The sequence below is a fragment of the Nicotiana sylvestris genome, chromosome 1 (assembly GCF_000393655.2).
Source record: "Nicotiana sylvestris chromosome 1, ASM39365v2, whole genome shotgun sequence".
NCBI classification, from domain to species: domain Eukaryota; kingdom Viridiplantae; phylum Streptophyta; class Magnoliopsida; order Solanales; family Solanaceae; genus Nicotiana; species Nicotiana sylvestris.
In genome coordinates this window covers 94,192,445-94,213,268 of record NC_091057.1, presented here as the reverse complement: position 1 = coordinate 94,213,268, position 20,824 = coordinate 94,192,445, and the positions used below count along the sequence as shown (strand labels likewise).

Below are 20,824 nucleotides of genomic sequence, written 5' to 3'. Positions count from 1 at the left end.
CAGCATAATATACTGGAGTTCCAGTATAATATACCGGTCCAGTATAATATGCTGGAAGTTCATACACATGTGCTCCAATTTTCAATATATTATGCTGGAACTTTCTGCGTGTTAGAGTTCTAGCATAATATGCTAGAAGTTCATACACATGTGCACGGATCTCCAGTATATTATACTGGATCGGTCCCTGTTGCAGCAAAAATAGTGGCTATTTTTAATGACTTTGTAATCGCTGACTATTTTTGAATGACCAATTCGAAAACTGGCTAGCCCCTGCTATTTTTACTGACTCATTTATACTCTTGGATGTCCCATCTTGTTGGAGCGAAGTTCCGACATAGCATTGCCAGTCTTTGTATCTGTTCTAATGATGCATAATCTCAAAAGGTGTTAACCTCTTTTTATATTTGGATTTAACATATATATATATATATATATATATATATATATATATATATATATATATATATAATTATTAATATTTTTACACCTACATATATTTTAATTTATTGTAATAGGGTTTACTTACCTCATTTTTAGATATATTTATCTTTTAAGTGACCTTCTCGTATAGTATAAAAATTTCATACACGGTTAATGTATGGAAGTTGAAATATTTATATATATCCCAACAACAACCTCTCTCCCTTTCTATTGATGCCATCCTTGTTGTATTTAACTTCTCATTAGGAATACATAGGCTCACTTGTTGACACTTTAGGGGTCGTTTGGTACATGAGATAATAATAATAATTCCGAGATAAAATTTTGTTTGGTTTGGGGTATTAGCTAATTCCATAATAACTTACTCTAAAATGGTGGAATTAGCTAGAAGGTGGGATAACTAATCTCATAGAATATCCCACCATTTTACCAAACGACCCCTTATATCGTTAGTTCCTTTCCATTGTTTCCTTGTGCGACTCCCATCTATAGTCAAATCGGAACTAGTCAAAAGATTGTGCAACTACTTTGCCTACTGCCTGGCTACATAATCTCTTAGTTTTGCACCTACTTTATACTTTCATTAACAAATTCTGGCAGCATCATATGACGATTAAAACATGATCAATATGTTTTCATGCTTCATACTGGTAAATCTCAATCCTTAAGTCAAATTCTAATTATGCATACCAATAAACCACATAGACTGACCAAATAAGGAATCTGAGATAGAACAAGAAGGTATACTATACCAAATTTATCATTGATATTCTGTAATCACTAAAAGGGAGAGTACCGTATAGGTTGAACTTGAAGTTTCAAGAGAAACTAAGAAAAGTTGGGGGAGGAGAGAGGGGATGAGACTAAATAGGAAATAAGAGAGAACTACCTATGAAACAAGAAGAGCAATTTTTTGTTTGTTCAATTTTTGTAAATATCAAGACAAGTTAAAATATCTGTTTGTGCTATTTCTACTTACATTCACCATTATCACGCATCTTCACCATCCTTAACAGCTCCTGAATGATGACATGATCCTTGAATTATAAATTATCTCAGCAAATCCAAATCTCTCGGTCCTGTGATAGCTCATGCATAATGCAGCCATTTATCAATCCACCTCACCAGATCATTTCTTGATAAAGTATTCATTTCATGAAGAAGCAACTGATAAGGCTAAAGGCATCTCAATTTCCTTTGCAGAGTTGATGGATGATGCATCTCCTCCATCTTGTTGGATATGGCCACTTTCTTGTTTGCCATTGTTAATGCTATTGTTATTAGAGGCCGCAGCATTTGCCTTGGAATCAGTCCTGGCCATCCCAGGGTTTGCCATTGTGGCAGCCCTTGAGGTGCGCCTTGAAATCTGGCGGTTGTCCATGCTGCTGTCGCCAAAACAGCACCATTTCATGCTGGTGTAAAAGTAAGTCAGGAGCCAAAATATGTACGGAGAACCAATCAAGATCAATCCTGCAGCTGGAAACCATGGCTGGGAGTGATCTGGCACGAAAAGGTAGAGAACAAGGAGGACACCACCCGTTAGTACACAAAGACAGAACAAGGAAGAGATCAGAGGAACCCTCAAATCCCCCTCCCTCTCCTCCATTGTCCCTCTTCAAATATTTTCCTTTTTATATCCCTACAGAGGATCTGTTTCTTTTCTTTCCGTTGATTTCTTTTCTTCTATTCTTTGTTTTCCTCTTCCCTTCTCCCTCCCTTACTCTAGTATGTTTGTTTTTCTTTCATTGTCGTCATTTTTCTCTCTTCCAGATTCTTCCTCCTCCTCCCCTCTAATGGAGATCATGCAATCAAGATCTCTCTTTTTCCTATTTTCTTTTTTCGGGTACCTGCTTTTCCTGAGATGCAAAAAAGAAACAACAGGAAGGACAATTTCAGACAGGAAAGAAGAAAAGCGTTTAAAGCGGAAGGTTGTTTATAAAATATGAAATGGTAATGTCGTTAATTTTAACCTTATTAATACAAAAGACAGAGAAAAAATTGTCATGAAGTTGGACAAAACTTAGGTTTTTCGGTTCTTTAAAGCAATTTTATGAGTGAAAATCATTTTGTCCCTCCTATTGTCTTCAAAATCAAATTCTCTCTCCGATTTTACACTATAGACATTTTCTCCCCCTATCCCAAGCAGTATATTTTACCCGTACATTCTCAATCCCCACTATACGGTTTTTAAATTATAATACTTTAATTCTTTATTTCAAGTTAAGTGCTCTATCTATAATTTAGATTGTAACCTATCTTATTTTAGATTATGATTTTATAGGACAGAGTTGACTGGTGATTTTATAAATCCATGTCTATTTTTTATTCGCTATGTGCATATTCTTAATGTTGTATTTATTTATACTTAATTTACTAAGTTCATAAGTCAAAAGATATATAAGTATCCTACCCTACATCTCCTACCTTGTATGCGAAAACTTACTAGTATTCAGTTTAAAAGTTCCTCTAAAGCATTGCATAAACGTTTCTGTTTTCTCATTGATGAATATATAGAGGCTATGCAAGGCATTTGAAAATTTTATCCTAATAGTCTGCAGGAGCTTAATTCGATTTTCACTTTTGTCAAGCACAACTATATTCAAGATTTTCATCTAGCTCTCATAAATAAAATGTAAAACTGCTTAATTTTGAACTTACCTTCCAAAACTCACAGCTTTCACCAGTAATTGCACCCAACTCTGACTAACATCGAGAGTACTTTCGTCAAGCATAAGGTTTCAGGTCTTCATACAATCACATACTGGACTAGCATCTGTAACAGATATCAAGCAACATCTGCGAAGAAAGAGAAGCTTTAAGTTGATGCATGTGCACAAGATTCACATGCGTAGCTCTTCAATTTAGAGATGTTTGAAGAACCAACCTCTTAATGAGATTTGAAGGCTATTGGGTAATGTTCCAATACTAGATGAATTCATCAAGAAGGAACCAGAAATTCTACTCAGGAACTTTTATAGATAGGAATACAGGGAAAAAACATGTTAAGAAACATTAATTTCTTCAGAAGAACTGAATTTTGAATAGCATCCCTGATACATTACTGTGCCACTATCCTCAATCAGTGCAGAAAGACTTTTTAGTTCTTTGTATATGTCCTTTGCTCTGGGATTACACCTTTCATTTGAAACAAACTGAGATATACAACCATTTATCTCAATCCAACTACATGCCAATTCTTTCTTCAAATCATACTTTTTAAGTAGTGCTCTCACACGAGCTGCATCTTTCCACATTCCTCTTGCAGAATACATATTTGATAAAAGGACACACATTCCAATATTAGAAGGCTGAAGGCTTAGAAGTTTCTTCGCTACAAGATCACCTAAATCAAAATTTTCGTGGACTCTACAACAACTAAATAATGTCTCCCAAGCACGTGCAGGGAGATCTACAGGAATTTGTTTGACAAGGTCGAAGGCTTCAGCTAGCATACCTGATCTCCCAAGGAGATCAACCATGCAATTATAGTGCTCAGCCTTTGGAATTATACTCCACCTTTTCTCCATTGATATAAAGTAGCTCCAACCCATGTCCACTAATCCAGAATGAGCACATGCAGTTAGGACACCAAGAAAAGTTACATGGTCTGGTTCATATCCAGCTTGAATCATACAAGGAAAAAGATCAAGGGCCTCTTTAGCCGAACCATGACATGCTTGTGATACAATCATGGCATTCCATGCTATTGTGTCGGGTCTTTTCATATTTCTGAAAAGCGAGGAAGCATCATTTATAAATCCACACCTAGAATACATGGATATGAACGCACTCGTTATCATTGTGTCATTTTGAAAGCCACTCTTGGTTACACAGGCATGCAAAGCTCTTCCCCAAGCATGCAAAGCAAGAACACCACACAATGAGACCACATTGGAAAATGTGCTCTGATCCGGCTTGTAATTATTTCGCAACATCTGGACATATAAAAGCAAAGCTTCCTCATTTTGATATCCCGAAACCATAGTGTTCCACGAGGTTTCATCTTTTCTAGGCATCTGCTCAAACAACTCTCGAGCATTAGTTATATCATCTTGCTGAACATAACCCCATAACATCAAATTCCATGATACTGTATTCCGCCAAGGCATCTTATGAAACAGGTGAAGAGCATCTTGCAGTCTTCCGTTCTGCAGATAACCACTTAGCATTGAATTCCAAGCAATAATATCCCTGTGAGGCATTGCAGCAAAAAGTTTTTCTGCCTCCTCTATGTTATTATTTTCACAGTACCCTTGAATCATGGCAGTCCAAGCGACTACATCCTTCTCAGGCATATCATCAAATAAACTTCTAGCTTTCTCCACCTCCCTCGCTCTTGATAAGCACGTGATCATACTAGTCCAAGAAGCCACATCATGTGTATCCATTCTCATAAATAACTTATCTGCATCCTCAGTCCTCCGCATTTCAGCATAACCTGCTAACATAGCATTACAAAGTGGCACACTTTTCACTGGTGCTTCACTAAACAACCTCTCAGCTTCACTCACATCCCCATATCTGAAATAGCCTTCAATTATAATCGCCCATGACACATCATTCTTAATCTGCATCAGATCAAACAATTCTCTACCTTCCTCTACTCTCCCATTGCTCACATACCCCGAGATCATCGAATTCCAGCAAACCACATTCTTATCATCCATTCCATCAAACATACGCCGTGCCACCTCTAAATTCCCATTTTTGGCATACCCGCTTAACATGGCTGTCCAAGAAACAACATTTCTGCTAGGCATTGCATCAAACACTTTTTGAGCAGGATTAATCATCCCATTTCTGATATACCCAGATATCATACAGTTCCAAGTTACTACATTCTTTTGGGGCATTTCATCAAACAGCTTGCATGCCGCCTCAACATCACCTTTCTTAAAATAGCAAGTAATTCTTGAGTTCCAATTGTACAACGAGTTTGCATTGGAACTCACATAACGAATCCAAGAATAAGACTTTACGCTCCTAAAGCAAATGTGCGAAGCCCATTTGAGCCGTCTATGCATAATAATAAAATTTTCTTCTTTTTTTGATATTTTTGGTTTTAATATTCAATTATCATCCATGATGAATATTCTAATCAAATTATGGTACTAGCAATGAGATCAGTAATTTCGTTCCAAGTGTAGAAATCAAATTTGCTACTAGTAGATTTTGAAATTTGTGATGAATTTCTTTCCCTGAAAATTTGTGAGATCACTTGAATAAGACTACGAGCACAAGGAAGTGTTCCCGCGGAAATTATTCGCACAGGGTGACCACTTTTGAGGCCTTGTATTTGGAAGTTGATCGCTTTTTAAAAATTAGATCCATGGTCTGAAGAGTTAGTTTTAGATTTTAAATTTCAGATCAGGTGACTTCAGGGTAGTGGCTATTTGTATAAAAAGGCCAATTATAGCATTGGGCTAGTAGAAGGCTTCTGTTAGGTAGATGGGCTATATAAGCCCAAAAATAAGTGAGAAATTCAAAAATAGTCAGATTTACAGGTGGTCATTCAAAAATAGCCATAGTTTCAAAAGTAATCGAAATTTAGTCACTTTTCATGTAAAGATAAATTTGAACGAAAACACTATTCAAAATCTGGAAAAATAATCCAGTATAATATACTAAAATTCCAGCATAAGTAGACTGGAACTCCAGTATATTATACTGGAACTCCAATATAATATACTGGAGTTCCAGTATTATATACCGGTCTAGCATAATATACTGAAACTTTCCGCGTGTTGGAGTTCCAGCATAATATGTTAGAAGTTCATACACAAATGCATCGATCTCCAATATATTATGCTGGAACTTTCCGTATTGCAGCAAAATAGTGGCTATTTTTTAATGACTTTGCAAACGTGGCTATTTTTGAATAACCAGTCCGAAAACTGGCTAGCCCGTGCTATTTTTACCAAAAATAAACATTTCACATTTTTAACAGAAAAAATAAAAAATAGCCAGATATACAACTAGTAATTGAAAAATAGTCACAGTTTCAAAAGTAATCGAAATTTAGCCACTTTTTCATGTAAAGATAAAATCTGAACAAAAACACCCTTAAAAATCAGGAAATATTCCAGCATAATATATTGGAGTTCGAATGAGTTTCCAGCATAATATGTCGGAATTTCATAATGCGCTGGAGTTCAAACATAATATGCTGGAAGTTTATGCACAAGAGCTCCATAATCCTGCATATTATGCTGGAACTTTCCATGTTTCATCAAAACAATGACTATTTTCCAATGACTTTGCAAACGCTGGCTATTTTTTAATTACTAGTCCGAAAACTGGCTAGCCCGTGCTATTTTCATATTTTTAACCATTGATAATTCCATCTATTTCAGTTCGTAACGCTTTTGATAACGGAAAGAAATAAGAAAATATGAATCAAATGATGTTACCTTCCGCTCTTTGGGTACTAGAAAAATTCTGAGAACACTAGTAGAAAATATAATTAGGGGTGCTAAAGTGTTGAAACTAATGAAAATGTGGAATCGACTTGAATACTTATTAAAATTCTTGAGATTTTTGAGGTACAAAGCTTCTATCACCATGTACTACCAGACGAACGCGAATGTCCCTCTCAGGACAAGACAAAGAACAAGTCAACACAAAAGACCAAGTGAAACAAATCATTGGAGTTGTCATCTCTGGTAACAAAGTTGTGATAAGGCAAGTCCAAATCATTCTTTAGCTTAATGTAAGAAATTCGTGATCCTTTCCAAAGATTCCAAACAAAGAAGATTAGTCCATATTTGACTAGTAGCAATTGAGAAAATTCCACGCTTTGCAACGCAATGGCTGAGATCAAAGTTTGGTTCAGAATTATGCTAAGGAAGAAAATTCCAAGCACATGAATATCTAGACATATACTCCATTATACATCATTTTTGTCAAATAAAAGAACAACCTGAGTGTATAAATAGACTTAACTTTCAGATATCACTTGCAAAGCAACATGGCAGAAGAACTCAAGCTTCACAGAACATGGTCGAGCCCATTTGGTTTGAGGGCTGTTTGGGCACTACACATCAAAGGGATCCAATATGACACTATTTATGAAGATTTAAGTCAGAAGAGCCCTGAACTCCTGCAGCATAATCCCGTTCACAAAAAAATTCCTGTGCTTGTACACAAAGGCAAACCAATCTGTGAATCACTGGTAATTCTCGAGTATATTGACGAGACTTGGAAGGAAGCTCCTTTGTTACCTCAGGACCCTTACGAGAAAGCCACAGTGCGTTTTTGGGCAAAATTTGGGGAGGAGAAGGTAAGAAACCATTGATCTGTTAATTTCAGCACAAAATAAATAAGAATTTCTGCCACTGCATCATCTACGGATGCACCAGTCCGTCAGTATGAAACTATGGTGAGTGAAGGTGTTAAAAGAAGACATGGTAAACCTAAAATGAGTTGTTTTGAAAGACCTACAAATCATTAAAATCAATATAGACTTAGCTAAAGATAGGGCTCAATGAACGAAAAAGATTCATATAGGTGATATACATACATACATACAGATATATATATATATACACATATATAAAAACTTATTTTATGCTTTCACTTTTATTTTATTTTTGTATGATGATGATATGAGTTGAGCTTAAAAGAAGTGAAGATTTCATATAACCGACCACAACTTGTTTGAGACTGATGTGCAGTTGTTATTGTTGTCTTATTGTGTCTATATTAATATGTGAAGAGAGTGACAAGATAATAGTGAGTATTACTCAGACAGTAGACATTTTCCAGTTATAACAAGAAGCTTACTTTTCAAGAATGAATTGAATTTTTGTTGATATGTTTCTTTTGTCTGCAGCTTCTGCCATCAATATGGAGTGTATTCACAGGACAAGGAAACGAGAAAAACGAAGCTCTTGGTCCAGCAGTACAAAATCTAGAACTCTTTGAAGAGCAACTGAAAGAGAAGAAATTTTTTGGTGGAGAGGAAATAGGATACCTGGACCTTTCACTTGGTTGGTTGGCATATCTTCTTGATGTATTTGAAGAGGTAATCGACCTGAAGTTGTTCGATGCAGCCAAATTACCTCTCTTGTCAGCATGGATGAATAACTTTTATGATGCTCCAGTAATCAAAGAACACTGGCCACCTCGAGACAAATTAGTGACCAAATTCCAGCTGCTTCATGAAAATTACCAGAAAGCATTTGCTGCTAAATGAACTAGTTTGTGAAAGTTGCTGCTGTATTATAGTTCATGGAAATAACAACAAACTCCATCAGCTGATGGCTGAACTGCTTGTATCAAGTTTTGGATGTTTTCTGAACTATCAGGAATAAAAGTTATGAAATTCTTACTTGGCTATCTTTACTTGCTACCTGAAGTAACACTGCAGATGAAATTTTCAAGTGTCCATTAAGTAATAAATTGTACAGTAATTTTATTTCAAAAGATCAAATTGTTACTGTTAGAGTACTGAAAAATTATTCATTTTAAAGTGAAGATATCCTAGATATTCTTTTCTAATACCCACAGAAATAGCTATGTGCTCAGCTTGCAGCAGTAGAATATCTTAGCAAAAACAGTGAGGAAGTAGCTAGCACAAAGTTTTTTTCTTTTGGGGGTGAATAAAAAATTTTAATTACCAAGTAAACAATTATGTACAGTACAAAAAAGAGCTGAAAGTGGAATTTCATCCCAATTTCAGCCAGCTCCAGTTCAACCTACTACACAGTCTAGTCAAAAGAAAATTATCTAATACATGCTATGGATAGTAATTGAGTTGCTCCAGTCTTCTTGTCAAACTGCATTTCATAGTTCCTCTGCAGAATGTCTTTTGTACAAGCAGCTTTGTAACCACTTCAGCATTTCTTTGTTTACCCTGAAAAACTCTCATATTTCTTTCTCGCCATATAAAGTAAATTGCACCTGCAAGCACAATTCCAAAACTGCAGCACCAGCAGTTTTCCCCTGCATAAGACTTGCTGTCAAGGCCATTTCATCCTCCCAGCCTAGGGGTGGCAAAATGGTTCAAAGAAAACAGTTAACCACCCATATTATCCATTAAAAAATGGGTTGGATAATGAACTATTTAAAAACGGGTCAAATATGGATAAGAACCATATTATCCATTTAGAAAATGGATAACCAATGGGTAACCAATGGATAACCAATGGGTCTAACTTTTACACTTGTAAAGCCTCAAATTGGGGGTTCCTCAAATTTGGGAGACTAAGAATTCTCCCAAAAGTGATCATATGCAAGAAGTCATGAATAATATGGTTACCCATATTATCCGCCAATTAACCCGTTTTTTATCCGTATTAAATATGGGCCGGGTCGGATAATTTACCCCGCTCTTCATTATCCGTTTTCGACCCGAACCATATCTGACCCGACCCGCCCATTTGCCACTCCTATCCCAGCCCATGACTGGCTCTACATATACCTTGCCACTGTAACAACTTCAACCACTTTCTGGCAGACCATTCAGTCACACCTGAAGAACAAATGCTCTACACTTTCATTCTCTACAGAACAAAGAGGGCATACTTGATCAGCAGTTACACCCCATCTAGCCAGCCTATCTCTGGTAGTCAATCTGCCATGACCAGCTAAAGTAAGCATAAAAATCCACCTAGGACACCCTTGATTGTTACATACAAGTTTCCTCCATGCACCTAGCACAAAGTTGAACTCAAAGTAGCTCACGTTCTGTGTTCATTCCCTTTAGGAGTATTTTGCTGGTTCCTGCTATTCCACATTCTTCATACGGGCAAGAAAGATATTCAATGAATGAATTAGTAACACGAGTTCCCATGAAATATCTAGCTTATAATTATAGACAACTTTCATTTTTCTTCTGCCACTTATATCTCGAACCCCGGTGGGCTATGATCAAGCTTTTGATTGCTCGGATAATAGTCCCAGAACCTAGTGAGGTCATTAACAATAATGGTGTTTAATTTGTCATGTAAACTTTATTTTCTGGAATTATGATCCGACTGATAGAAGCAACAAAAAGATATTATGGACGAATGAAAAGATCAATCGAAAAGAAGCTCACGGATCTACCAGGTATATTCTTTTTCTTGATGTATGTATAAACCCATTCATGATAAAGAGGACAAAACTACTGACTTATGAGATTTAAATGGTTGGACTATTGAATTAAACGTCCAATACCAGGTGTATAACAGCAAGAAATTTAATGTACTTTTAACCTACCAGAAAAGAAATATAGTAGTATACCTTTGTATGTATCTCTATCTTTTGACCTCCGAATGAGAAAGTAGGCACGCTATTCCACTAGAAAGAAGCAGGCCCTTCAATGACAATGGCCAAAATTAAAACAAAATAAGGAATGAAGATAAAAGTACAACCATTTTATCTGAAATTTTGTCACAGCATAAAGGAGTTTCTAATGAAATACCCTCATAATGAGTTAACAGGAATACACAGAAGTAAAAAAGCACGCTGGAGATGGCTCACAAACTCTATAACAGCAATTTTATATTTAAAAAGTGAAGACTTTACCAGATACGAAGATCCTTAATACTTTTGCATCTCTTTTTGAAGTCAAATAGTGCACCAGTCCTGCAACTTAAGGTAGAAACGTAATAGTACAGGAGATATAGCTTGAAACCTCACAAATCTAACAATCAGAGATATTTCACCACCAGATTGTTTCCAAATGATAAATCATTAATTTCTTCAATTGTAGTAATCTTTTTATCTGCTAAGTATGAGGAAGTACGACAGACTTTAATCACCAGTAGTCTCTGCAGCTACATGTCCCATCCTTAAACAAGTGAAAGCGATTTGCATCTCTAACTAGTATTTCCCTCTGCACAATTTTTGACACATACTTGGTCCAAGTGTGGCAATCCCCACAAACCCGGAGATTCTTCATTACTTGCAAAGGTGAACCTTCTTTTGTGTTCAACAATCCAAATGCTATAGCAAGTCTTTCACTATGCCCACAAAGAAAATTTATCTTCTCATCTTCACCAACATCATGCAAAACAAATTTTAAGTCAGCAACATAACCTTCCATATCCATTGCATTGTTGAGGTCCCGTATGAGCTCATTGACTTGTTTGTATTGTTGAAAGGACCTATCCCCAGTGCCAAAAATAAAAACTCTGTTGCGAATTTCAATCCAACTACATCCTGGGCCTTTTTTGAGTCCTCTAGCTTTCAAGGATTTTCGTATTGTTCTCACTTGGTCCCACTTCCCCAAATTGGCATATACGTTGGAAGCTAAAACATTATACCCCGGATCGTCAGAGTTTAATTTAACAAGACGTTCTACAACACGTTCAGCAGTCTTGGTATCTCCACTAGCTCGACAAGCACTAAGTAGAGCTCCCCACATACTTGCATCAGGCTGCAGCGGCATAGAAAGGATAAAGTCCTCTGCTTCAGCTAGTAGCCCAGAACGTGATAAAAGATCAACCATGCAAGCATAATGTTCAATCCTAGGCTCAATGTTGTATTCTTTTCTCATTTGGTTAAAGAAAGAACGACCTTCTTGCACTAAACAAGAATGGCTACATGCATATATAACGGCAACAAAAACAATATGATCTGGAATAGTACCCTTCTCCTTCATCTCTTGAAAAGATCTGAGAGCTTTCATTCCTTCGCCATACATTCCATATGCAGATATCATTGTTGTCCACGTCACCACGTCTTTGATCCTCATGTGCTCAAAGACCGATATTGCATTCTTTAAACTCCCAGTTTTGGAGTACATTTCGATCAGTGCATTTCCAACAGGGACATGTGACTCAAAACTAAGCCTGATAATGGAGCCATGCAGCTCTTTCCCCTGTCTTTTGGCAGCAAGCAAGGAACACAAAGGCAGCGAACCTAAAATGGTAGCAACATCAGGCATGATACCTTCCATTCTCATCCTACTGAGCATCTTTAAACCTACGTAACTTTCCTCATTATGACCACATGCAGCAATAATAGTATTCCACGTTACAATATCTCTAGTATTCATGATTTCAAATTGCCACAAAGAATGCTCCATTTTACCACATTTGGCATACACATCTAGAAGAGCATTGCCCACAATAAGAGTGGAATCATATCCTCTCTTAATTATATCAGAGTGGAGCTCTCTTGCGAAATTCATGTCCATCAACTTTGTACAGGTTGACAGAAGTGTCACAAAGGTGACAGAATCCGGTTGCAAGTCTATCCTCATTATCTTAAACAGATCTACTGCTTCCTTATTAAACCCATTTTCAACATAACCACTAATCATTGAGTTCCATGAGACCAAATCCCAATTTTTCATGTTGTCAAATACTTGCCTTGCAGCTGCTAAATCACCACATTTTGCATACATGTTAATAATGATATTGCTAGCAGTAGTATCACATTCATATCTGTGTTTAAAAATAAAGTCATGAACATATCTTCCAAATCTCAAATCCCCCAAATGTCCACAAGCTTGTAAAACAGAAGTAATTGTAAGCAGATCCGGCTGATACTCGCAAACCATTTCTCGAAACAAGTTGATGGACTCCTGATGCAACCCGGAGCGAGAAAACCCATAAATAATGATATTCCAAGTGACAGTATCTCTAACTATCATCTCATCAAAGATTCTCTGACAGTCCAACAACCTCTCAAACTTAAAGTACATCGAAAGAAGTCCATTACTCACAGTCATATCTCCCTTAATTCCATTCTTCTCCACCAACCCATGAACTATCTGACCCTGTTCAACCTCCATCAACCCCCCACATGCAGGTAAAACACTAGACACAGTAAAAGTATCAGCAACAACACCCAATAACCTTCCCTCCCGAAAAGCTTCCACCGCCTCTTCCCAATACCCATTCGCACTATACCCCGAAATCAAACTATTCCAAGAAACCACATCTCTATGAGGCATTTTATCAAACACCTCACGCGCACTCCCTAATTTCTTCATCCGCGCGTACATATTAATCAAAGCATTACATATATACAAATCTGATCCAAAACCCATTCCCAAAACATCATCATGAACAATTTCAGCCATTTTAAGATCCAATAAATTGCCACACGAACTAATAATCGAAGGAAAAGTATAATTATCCGGCTTAACATTTAATTTTCTCATTTGGGTATAAAAGTCTAATGCTTTAGAGAATAACCCATTATGGGTCATGGCTCTAATGATAGTATTCCATAAGTAAACATTATAGGTAGGTGAATTTATGCGGAAAATGGATAGTGAAGAAACAGGGTCTTTGAACTCGGAGTACTCTGAAATGAGTTTTCCACAGAAGAATGTTGATTGGTGCTGACCCGATATTACTATGAGAGAATGAACTTTGTGGAGAATAGTTCGGTTTTTAACAGAAGATAATGCTCTTGAGAGCAAAAAATGAAAGCAATCGTCGGTTTTTTGGCCTGCACTGCCAAGCTTTATGAGCTTCATGGATGAAAAAATAACATCTTTGGAATATTTGACACTAACAGCTTTTATAGTATTCCAAGTGAGTTCCCAACGTATCTCCAGGCACGTAAATTTTACTAAAATTAAATTCATTAAATAATTTGGACTATATTTTAAATTCAAAATATATTAGTTCAATAAATGTATTGACTAATATAATTGAATTAATTATATAAGTTCAATATATATGGATTAAATAAATAAGTCTTAATCCATTGGGCTAGCCCATTTAATTGAGCTAAAGTGATGAGCCCACTTAATTAAGCTCAAGATGTTATCTTCCTAGATGCCCAGTTTGGTGCCACATGTCAAATGACGTGGCGCGCCAAGTCAAACGAAAGAGCCAATAGGATCGTGCCATGTGTCAAAATGACAAGGCATGCCCAGACACACTAAAAGGCCAATGAAATTGCGCCACGTGTACAAGTGACATGTTCTCGCCAATCAAATGTGGTCATGTCACACTTCAATTTGATTGGTCGGAAAAAGTTTGTTCTTATCACAACTCTTCCTTTCCACAACTATAAATAGGGGTCTTCATAACTCAGAAAAGGGACCAGAAGTTATAACAAGAAGCAAGAGAGAACTCGCGGATCAAACACCGCAAATTTCTCTACAAATTTCAAGCTTCAAGCAATCAAGTTTAAAAAATCAAGTTCAAGCTCAAGAACGAAGAACAAATCAAGTTCAAGTTCAAGAACGGCGAACAAATCAAGGTCAAGTTCAAGCGATCAAACTAAAGCTCAAGAACAAGATCATCGTTCATGGCAACAAATACATATTCAAGATCAAGCTCAAAGGCCCTTGAATTTATTTACTATTGAAAAGAAGAATCAGAGGATTCATAGAGATTGTACACTCAAATATTCGAAATCAAATACTACGATTGTTGCGATATTTTTCGCTCTTGATTTTATTTTCTCGAACCAAATTTATTGTCTACAAATTCTGGCACGCCCGGTGGGACAATCTCTACCTCTCATCTCAACTTTTCAATCACCAAAGTTCAAGAACATTGAAATGGCTTCGAAGAAAATCAACTCTAGATCAACATCCACCAAGGCTGTTAACTCCAGGTTCTATGCTGATGTGGAAAGCATCCTCGATGTCACCTTTGGAAGCTTCGGACCAGTTACGAGGAGCAAAGCAAGCTCTTTAGGACAACAAGCACCCCAAGTGTCGTCCGCATCAATCCCTGTTTTCGAATCTTCATCCTCAAAAGGAGCAAGATCTTCCACAAACGTATCTGAAGGAGGAAGCGATGTTGCTGAAAAGATCAAGAAAACTCTTGCTCTGCTTGACCTCTCCGGCTCCAAGCACTCTGCTGTGAAGGAAGATGATGATGCTTCAAGCGATGGATCCTCCCCACTTACACCACATAGCGTGAGCCAGTCAAAGATCAATCTGTGTGAAAATTCATGCTACTCTCCGTCATCCACGACACTCATGCAAGCCATGGTGACAAACACTTTATCTATGGAGGAGCAGTTGGCAAACTTGACGGAAGCAATCACTGGCTTGACCAAATGCATGCAAAATCAAGAGGCTAGAATTTACAAGCTAACAAACATGGTGGGAATCTTGATGGAAGAAGAATCTACCCATGCACCCGACAAGCTCCCAGAAGTTCTAGAGAGTGACTCCCCCTCAAGACAAGCATCATCCACTAAGGCTATCCCTATCTCATCTAAAGGGATGATTCCAATCGATCAACTGAAGGAGTTCATCGAAGGAACCATTAAGAACAAATATGAAGTTGCTGCCAAATCCTCCCTTACATATGCAAAGTCGTACACTGTAAGGGTCGATATGTTGAAGATGCCTGCTGGCTATCAACCTCCGAAGTTTCAACAGTTTGATGGTAAAGGTAACACAAAGCAACATATTGCGCACTTCGTGGAGACGTGCAACAATGCTGGGACTTATGGAGATTACCTCATCAAGTAGTTTGTCCGCTCGCTAAAAGGAAATACTTTCGATTGGTACACGGACCTCGAGGCTGGATCTATCGACAGTTGGGATCAACTAGAGCAAGAGTTCCTCAATCGCTTTTATAGCACAAGACGCACGGTGAGTATGATAGAACTTACAAATACTCGTCAACGAAAGGGGGAACCAGTTATCGACTTTATCAATCGTTGGAGGAATGCAAGCCTCAACTGCAAAGACAGGCTTAGTGAAGCTTCAGGCATAGAGATGTGCATCCAAGGCATGCATTGGGGATTGCACTACATCTTGCAAGGTATCAAGCCTAGCACATTTTAAGAACTTGCAACTCGTGCCCATGACATAGAATTGAGCATGGCCTCCGCTAGAAATGAAAGGCTACCCATCTATGAACCTCGCAAAGTGAATGACAAGCAAGAAGTCAGGAAGTGGGGCAAGTTCGTACCCAAGTCTGAAAGCAAAGAAGCTATGAATGTTAATACGTAACCTATGAAGTTCACGACGAAGGTGAGCAATGAGCAGATTATGGAATCCACTTCTTTTCAAGACAAGCCAAGTGGAAAGTTGACTCTAAAAGAAATGCAGGAAAAAGAGTACCCATTCCTGGATTCTGATGTGCCAGCCATTTTCAAAGAACTCCCCGAGTTAAATCTCATTGAGCTTTCGGAGATGAAGCGACCAAATGAAGCTGGGAAAACAAATGACTCGAACTACTGCAAATATCACCGACTTGTAAGCCACCCTCTGGAGAAGTGCTTTGTCTTCAAGGATAAAGTCATGGATTTGGCTCGCGAAAAAAAGATCGTGCTTGAAGATGAGAAAGCAAGCGCAAACCAAGTCTCTATCACCTTTGGCTCATTCAGTCCGGATGACTTATGTGGTTTTAAAGAAAGTAAAGATGAAGAATTACTGGAGAGCGACAAAGTTGAAGTCAATCAACCTGATGACGATGAAGGTTGGACATTGGTTACTCGTCGTAGGCACCACAAAAGGAGCCCACAAAAAGAATCAGTAGAACAACCAACAAGGAAGATGATGGTAAAAAGACCAATAAAAAAGAATCCAGTTAGGCATTTGAAGAAAGCAAAAGTGGAGATGCACCACCCTCAAAAGCCATGAAATCCAGTGACCTTGGAGGAGTTTTTACCAAGTTGGTTCCGCACGAAGATTTCCCATGAGGGCATTGATGCCTCTTGTTGCCATGCTGACAAAGGGGAAGAAAAGAGTGATGACCTACCGTTGGCACCATCTTCGGAAAAGCCCATCGAGTCCACTCCTCAAGAAGTTAATGCTTGTGAGGAAAAGGTCACGTTCACAAATGACGATCTTTTGCTAGGTGACACTCCTCATAACCGTCCATTGTACCTGGTTGGCTATATGCGCGATGAAAGGGTAAATCGGATTTTGGTTGATGGAGGATACTCAGTGAACATTTTGCCAATCCATACTATGAAAGAACTTGGTATTCCCATGAACTAACTCTCAGAAAGTTGTGTGATGATCCAAGGATTCAACCAAGAGGGGCAAAGAGCCATAGGCGCGATCAGGCTGGGAATAACTATTGAAGATATGCAATCAAGTGCATGGTTGCATGTGATCAACGCGAAGACTTCATACAATGTTTTGCTTGGGAGGCCTTGGATGCATGAGAATAGATTAGTTCCATCTACCTACCATCAATGTTTAAAATACTACAAGGGTGAAGTCGAGAAGACGGTAGTTGCTGATGATGAGCCATTCACCGAGGCTGAGTCACACTTCGCTGATGCAAAGTTCTACTTGAAGAACCGCGTTATGAAGGAGCTGAAAGCTGATGATGGCATGAAAAACAAGAATAAAGAGCCCTCAACTAAAAGAGAAGAGGTGACTATTGGTGAAGCCAAAGCTGTTAGTAAGGAGGTACAACCCAATGTGAGTAAATCTTATAGAGGGAATATTACGTCTTATGGCAAGAAAGTAAGTTCGGCGCTCCAATATGTCCCTAAAAGGAAGAAAGATGAAGGTGAACCATCTAATCGCCAAGCTAACATTCTAAAGGAGTTAACTCTTCTGGTTAAACGGATTGAGGCAGTAAAGTCTTCCTCAATGCTGTTTGTAGGGTTTGTAGCCCAAAATCATATACAGAATGTGGCACTCCCTATAAAGCGAACAGATAAGGGTTTTGACCCTAACACTTACAAGCTATTTGCAAAAGCTGGATACAATCCCAATGAGCCATCAAAGTTAGGGAAACTCCCATCAGAAGCTGCAACGAGGCAACCACGTGAAGGTTTGGGATACAAGCAACTTTCACCAGTGCGCATCTCAATAAGGAGGGCAAGCAACAATTATATCACTGTAGAAGATGAATCAACCGCTTCTAACAAGCCTTCTGTCTTTGATCGACTTGGAAAATCACCCGTGAAGACCTCCGTGTTTGAAAGATTGGGTCCACTAAAGAAGGGGAACAAGTTCCGGAGAAATTCTCAAAGCATAAGGACACCCGTTTCACCTAAAATCCATGAGATCTCTAAGGATTTCCAAAGTTTAGTTCCTTCTAGAATGAGGCGACAAACAAAACTTGTGGTTTCATGTAAAGAAGTACTAAAGGTAAAGCCATATACTGTGGTCTATACTAAGGAATGTGATGAAGATGAAGAAAGTGTGGGTTCTTCGTATCATGTTATTGTACAAGTCGAGAATGGCATTCCATCTTCAATGGAAGATAATGCGGAATTGGAGGATGTTTCACCGTGTTATCACATATCCTTTAGTGATGGGGACCCTCAAGAAGATGAAGATGTGAAAGATGCTCCACCTGAACTTGAAGAACGAGTGAAAACGACAGTTGATGCCTTAAAAAAAGTTAACCTTGGCACCGATGAAGAACCAAGACCCACCTACCTAAGTGCTTTACTAGAAGCTGATGAAGAGAGAACTTATATTGAGTTACTCAAGGAGTTCAGGGATGTCTTTGCTTGGAGTTACAAAGAGATGCCTGGCTTGGACCCGAAAGTAGCAGTCCATCACCTTGTAGTCAAAAATGGTGCTCGTCCTGTTAAACAAGCTCAAAGGTGTTTTAGGCCAGACTTGGTTCCCTTTATTGAAACCGAAGTTAACAAACTCATCCAAGCTGGCTTTATTCGCGAAGTTAAATACCCAACATGGGTTTTAAGTATAGTCCTTGTAAGGAAGAAAAATGGCTAGATTCGAGTGTGCGTTGACTTTAGAGATCTCAACAATGCATGTCTGAAAGATAAATTTCCGCTTCCTATTCCAGAGCTGATGATCGATGCTACTACTGGTTACGAGGAAATGTCTTTCATGGACGGTTCATCGGGCTATAACCAAATACGCATGGCACCAAAAGATGAAGAGCTTACTGCATTCCACACCCGAAAGGGTATTTATTGCTACAAGGTAATGCCTTTTGGCTTGAAGAACGCTGGTGCTACTTACCAAAGGGCTATGCAGAATATTTTCGATGATCTTTTCCACAAGAATGTTGAATGCTATGTTGACGACTTGGTGGTGAAATCAAGAGAGAAGGGCGACCACATGAAAGACTTGAGGATGGTATTTGAATTGCTCCGGAGATACCAACTTAGGATGAACCCATTGAAATGTGCCTTTGGAGTTACTTCTGGAAAGTTCCTTGGTTTCATTGTCCGATATCGAGGGATCGAAATTGATCAAGCCAAAATGGATGCCATTTTGAAAATGCCTGAGCCTCGAGATATCCATGAATTGAAAAGACTGTAAGGAAAGCTAGCATAACTTAGAAGATTCATATCAAACCTGGCTGGGAGGTGCCAACCATTTAGACGCCTCATGAAGAAAGACGTTCCCTTCAAGTGGGACCAGACTTGTAGCAATGCCTTCGAAAGTATCAAAACCTACTTGATGAAGCCTCCAGTTTTAGCAGCTCCCATACCTAGAAAGCCATTGATATTATATATTGCGGCGCAGGAAAGGTCTGTTGGAGCACTGTTGGCCCAAGAAAATAGTAAGGGGAAAGAAAACTCTCTTTACTACTTGAGCAGGATGATGACACCTAACGAGTTGAATTATTCGCCAATTGAAAAGTTGTGTTTGGCGCTAATCTTCTCAATTCAAAAGCTGAAGCACTACTTCCAAGCTCATGTTGTCCGTCTTATTTCTAAAGCAAATCCCATCAAGTTCGTGATGTCAAAACCTGTTCTTAGTGATCAACTAGCGAGATGGTACCTCCAATTTCAACAATTAGAGATTTTGTACATCCCTCAAAAGGCTGTAAAAGGACAAACATTGGCAAACTTCTTGGTAGATCATCCGATACCTGATGATTGGGAGCTAACTGATGAACTACCTGATGGGGATGCAATGGTCGTTGAAGTTCAACCTCCATGGAAGATGTACTTTGATGGTGCTGCGCATCGTGGGGGAGCCGGGGCAGGCGTAGTATTTGTCACTCTCAAGGTGAAGTCTTGCCCTACTCCTTCACCTTGACACAACTCTGTTCTAACAATGTTGCTGAATATCAAGCATTAATACTTCGGCTTGAAATGGTCATTGATATGAAGCAATTGCAATTGCAAGTCTTTGGCGACTCCCAGTTAGTGGTCAATCAGCTTTTGGGTAGTTATGAGGTCAAAAAGCCTGAACTACGCCCATATCATGATTACGCAAAAAGGTTGATGGGGTAGCTTGGCGATGTTACTATTCAGTATGTACCAAGGAAAGAAAATAAGAAGACTGATGCTTTAGCTGCTCTAGCTTCATCATTAGCCCTGCCTGACCAAGCGCAAGTTACCGTCTGCCAAAAATGGGTAGTACCGCCGCCAAATGAGGTCGAAGGTGAAGATAATGAACTCAAGCATCTTGTTGTTGTTTCTGAAGTTGAGAAAGAAGAATGGCGACAACCCATTATCGACTACTTATGATATAGGATACTTCCAGAAAATCCGAAGAGAAGGACTAAAATCCATCGTTGTGCACCTCGCTTCCTTTACTATAAGGATACTCTATACAGAAGGTCGT

The 20,824-nt window shown here is 38.4% G+C and overlaps 5 protein-coding genes across 5 annotated transcripts; 2 read left to right on the top strand and 3 right to left on the bottom strand.

Annotated features, from left to right (window-relative positions):
* Positions 1-1,168: 1,168 nt before the first annotated feature.
* LOC104238099 (pentatricopeptide repeat-containing protein At4g02750-like) lies at positions 1,169-5,740 on the bottom strand. Its single transcript, XM_009792377.2, has 3 exons — positions 3,329-5,740; positions 3,103-3,240; positions 1,169-2,300 (listed from the first exon to the last, which is right to left on the bottom strand). The coding sequence occupies exon 1, from the start codon at positions 5,466-5,468 to the stop codon at positions 3,447-3,449; it is 2,022 nt and encodes a 673-aa protein (XP_009790679.1). The 5' UTR covers positions 5,469-5,740; the 3' UTR covers positions 1,169-2,300; positions 3,103-3,240; positions 3,329-3,446.
* On the bottom strand, positions 1,598-2,050 carry LOC104238100 (uncharacterized). Its single transcript, XM_009792378.1, has one exon. The coding sequence runs from the start codon at positions 2,048-2,050 to the stop codon at positions 1,598-1,600; it is 453 nt and encodes a 150-aa protein (XP_009790680.1).
* A 1,387-nt stretch (positions 5,741-7,127) lies between the features above and the next one.
* Positions 7,128-8,781, top strand: LOC104238098 (glutathione transferase GST 23-like). Its single transcript, XM_009792376.2, has 2 exons — positions 7,128-7,723; positions 8,276-8,781. The coding sequence occupies exons 1-2, from the start codon at positions 7,412-7,414 to the stop codon at positions 8,636-8,638; spliced, it is 675 nt and encodes a 224-aa protein (XP_009790678.1). The 5' UTR covers positions 7,128-7,411; the 3' UTR covers positions 8,639-8,781.
* A 2,194-nt stretch (positions 8,782-10,975) lies between these two features.
* On the bottom strand, positions 10,976-15,259 carry LOC104238097 (pentatricopeptide repeat-containing protein At3g03580). The gene is made up of 3 exons (XM_070150515.1): positions 15,253-15,259; positions 14,992-15,146; positions 10,976-13,855 (listed from the first exon to the last, which is right to left on the bottom strand). The coding sequence occupies exons 1-3, from the start codon at positions 15,257-15,259 to the stop codon at positions 11,186-11,188; spliced, it is 2,832 nt and encodes a 943-aa protein (XP_070006616.1). The 3' UTR covers positions 10,976-11,185.
* A 2,064-nt stretch (positions 15,260-17,323) lies between these two features.
* Positions 17,324-20,727, top strand: LOC138872465 (uncharacterized). Its single transcript, XM_070150509.1, has 4 exons — positions 17,324-18,713; positions 19,086-19,381; positions 19,925-20,199; positions 20,523-20,727. The coding sequence occupies exons 1-4, from the start codon at positions 17,324-17,326 to the stop codon at positions 20,725-20,727; spliced, it is 2,166 nt and encodes a 721-aa protein (XP_070006610.1).
* The last annotated feature ends 97 nt before the right edge of the window (positions 20,728-20,824 follow it).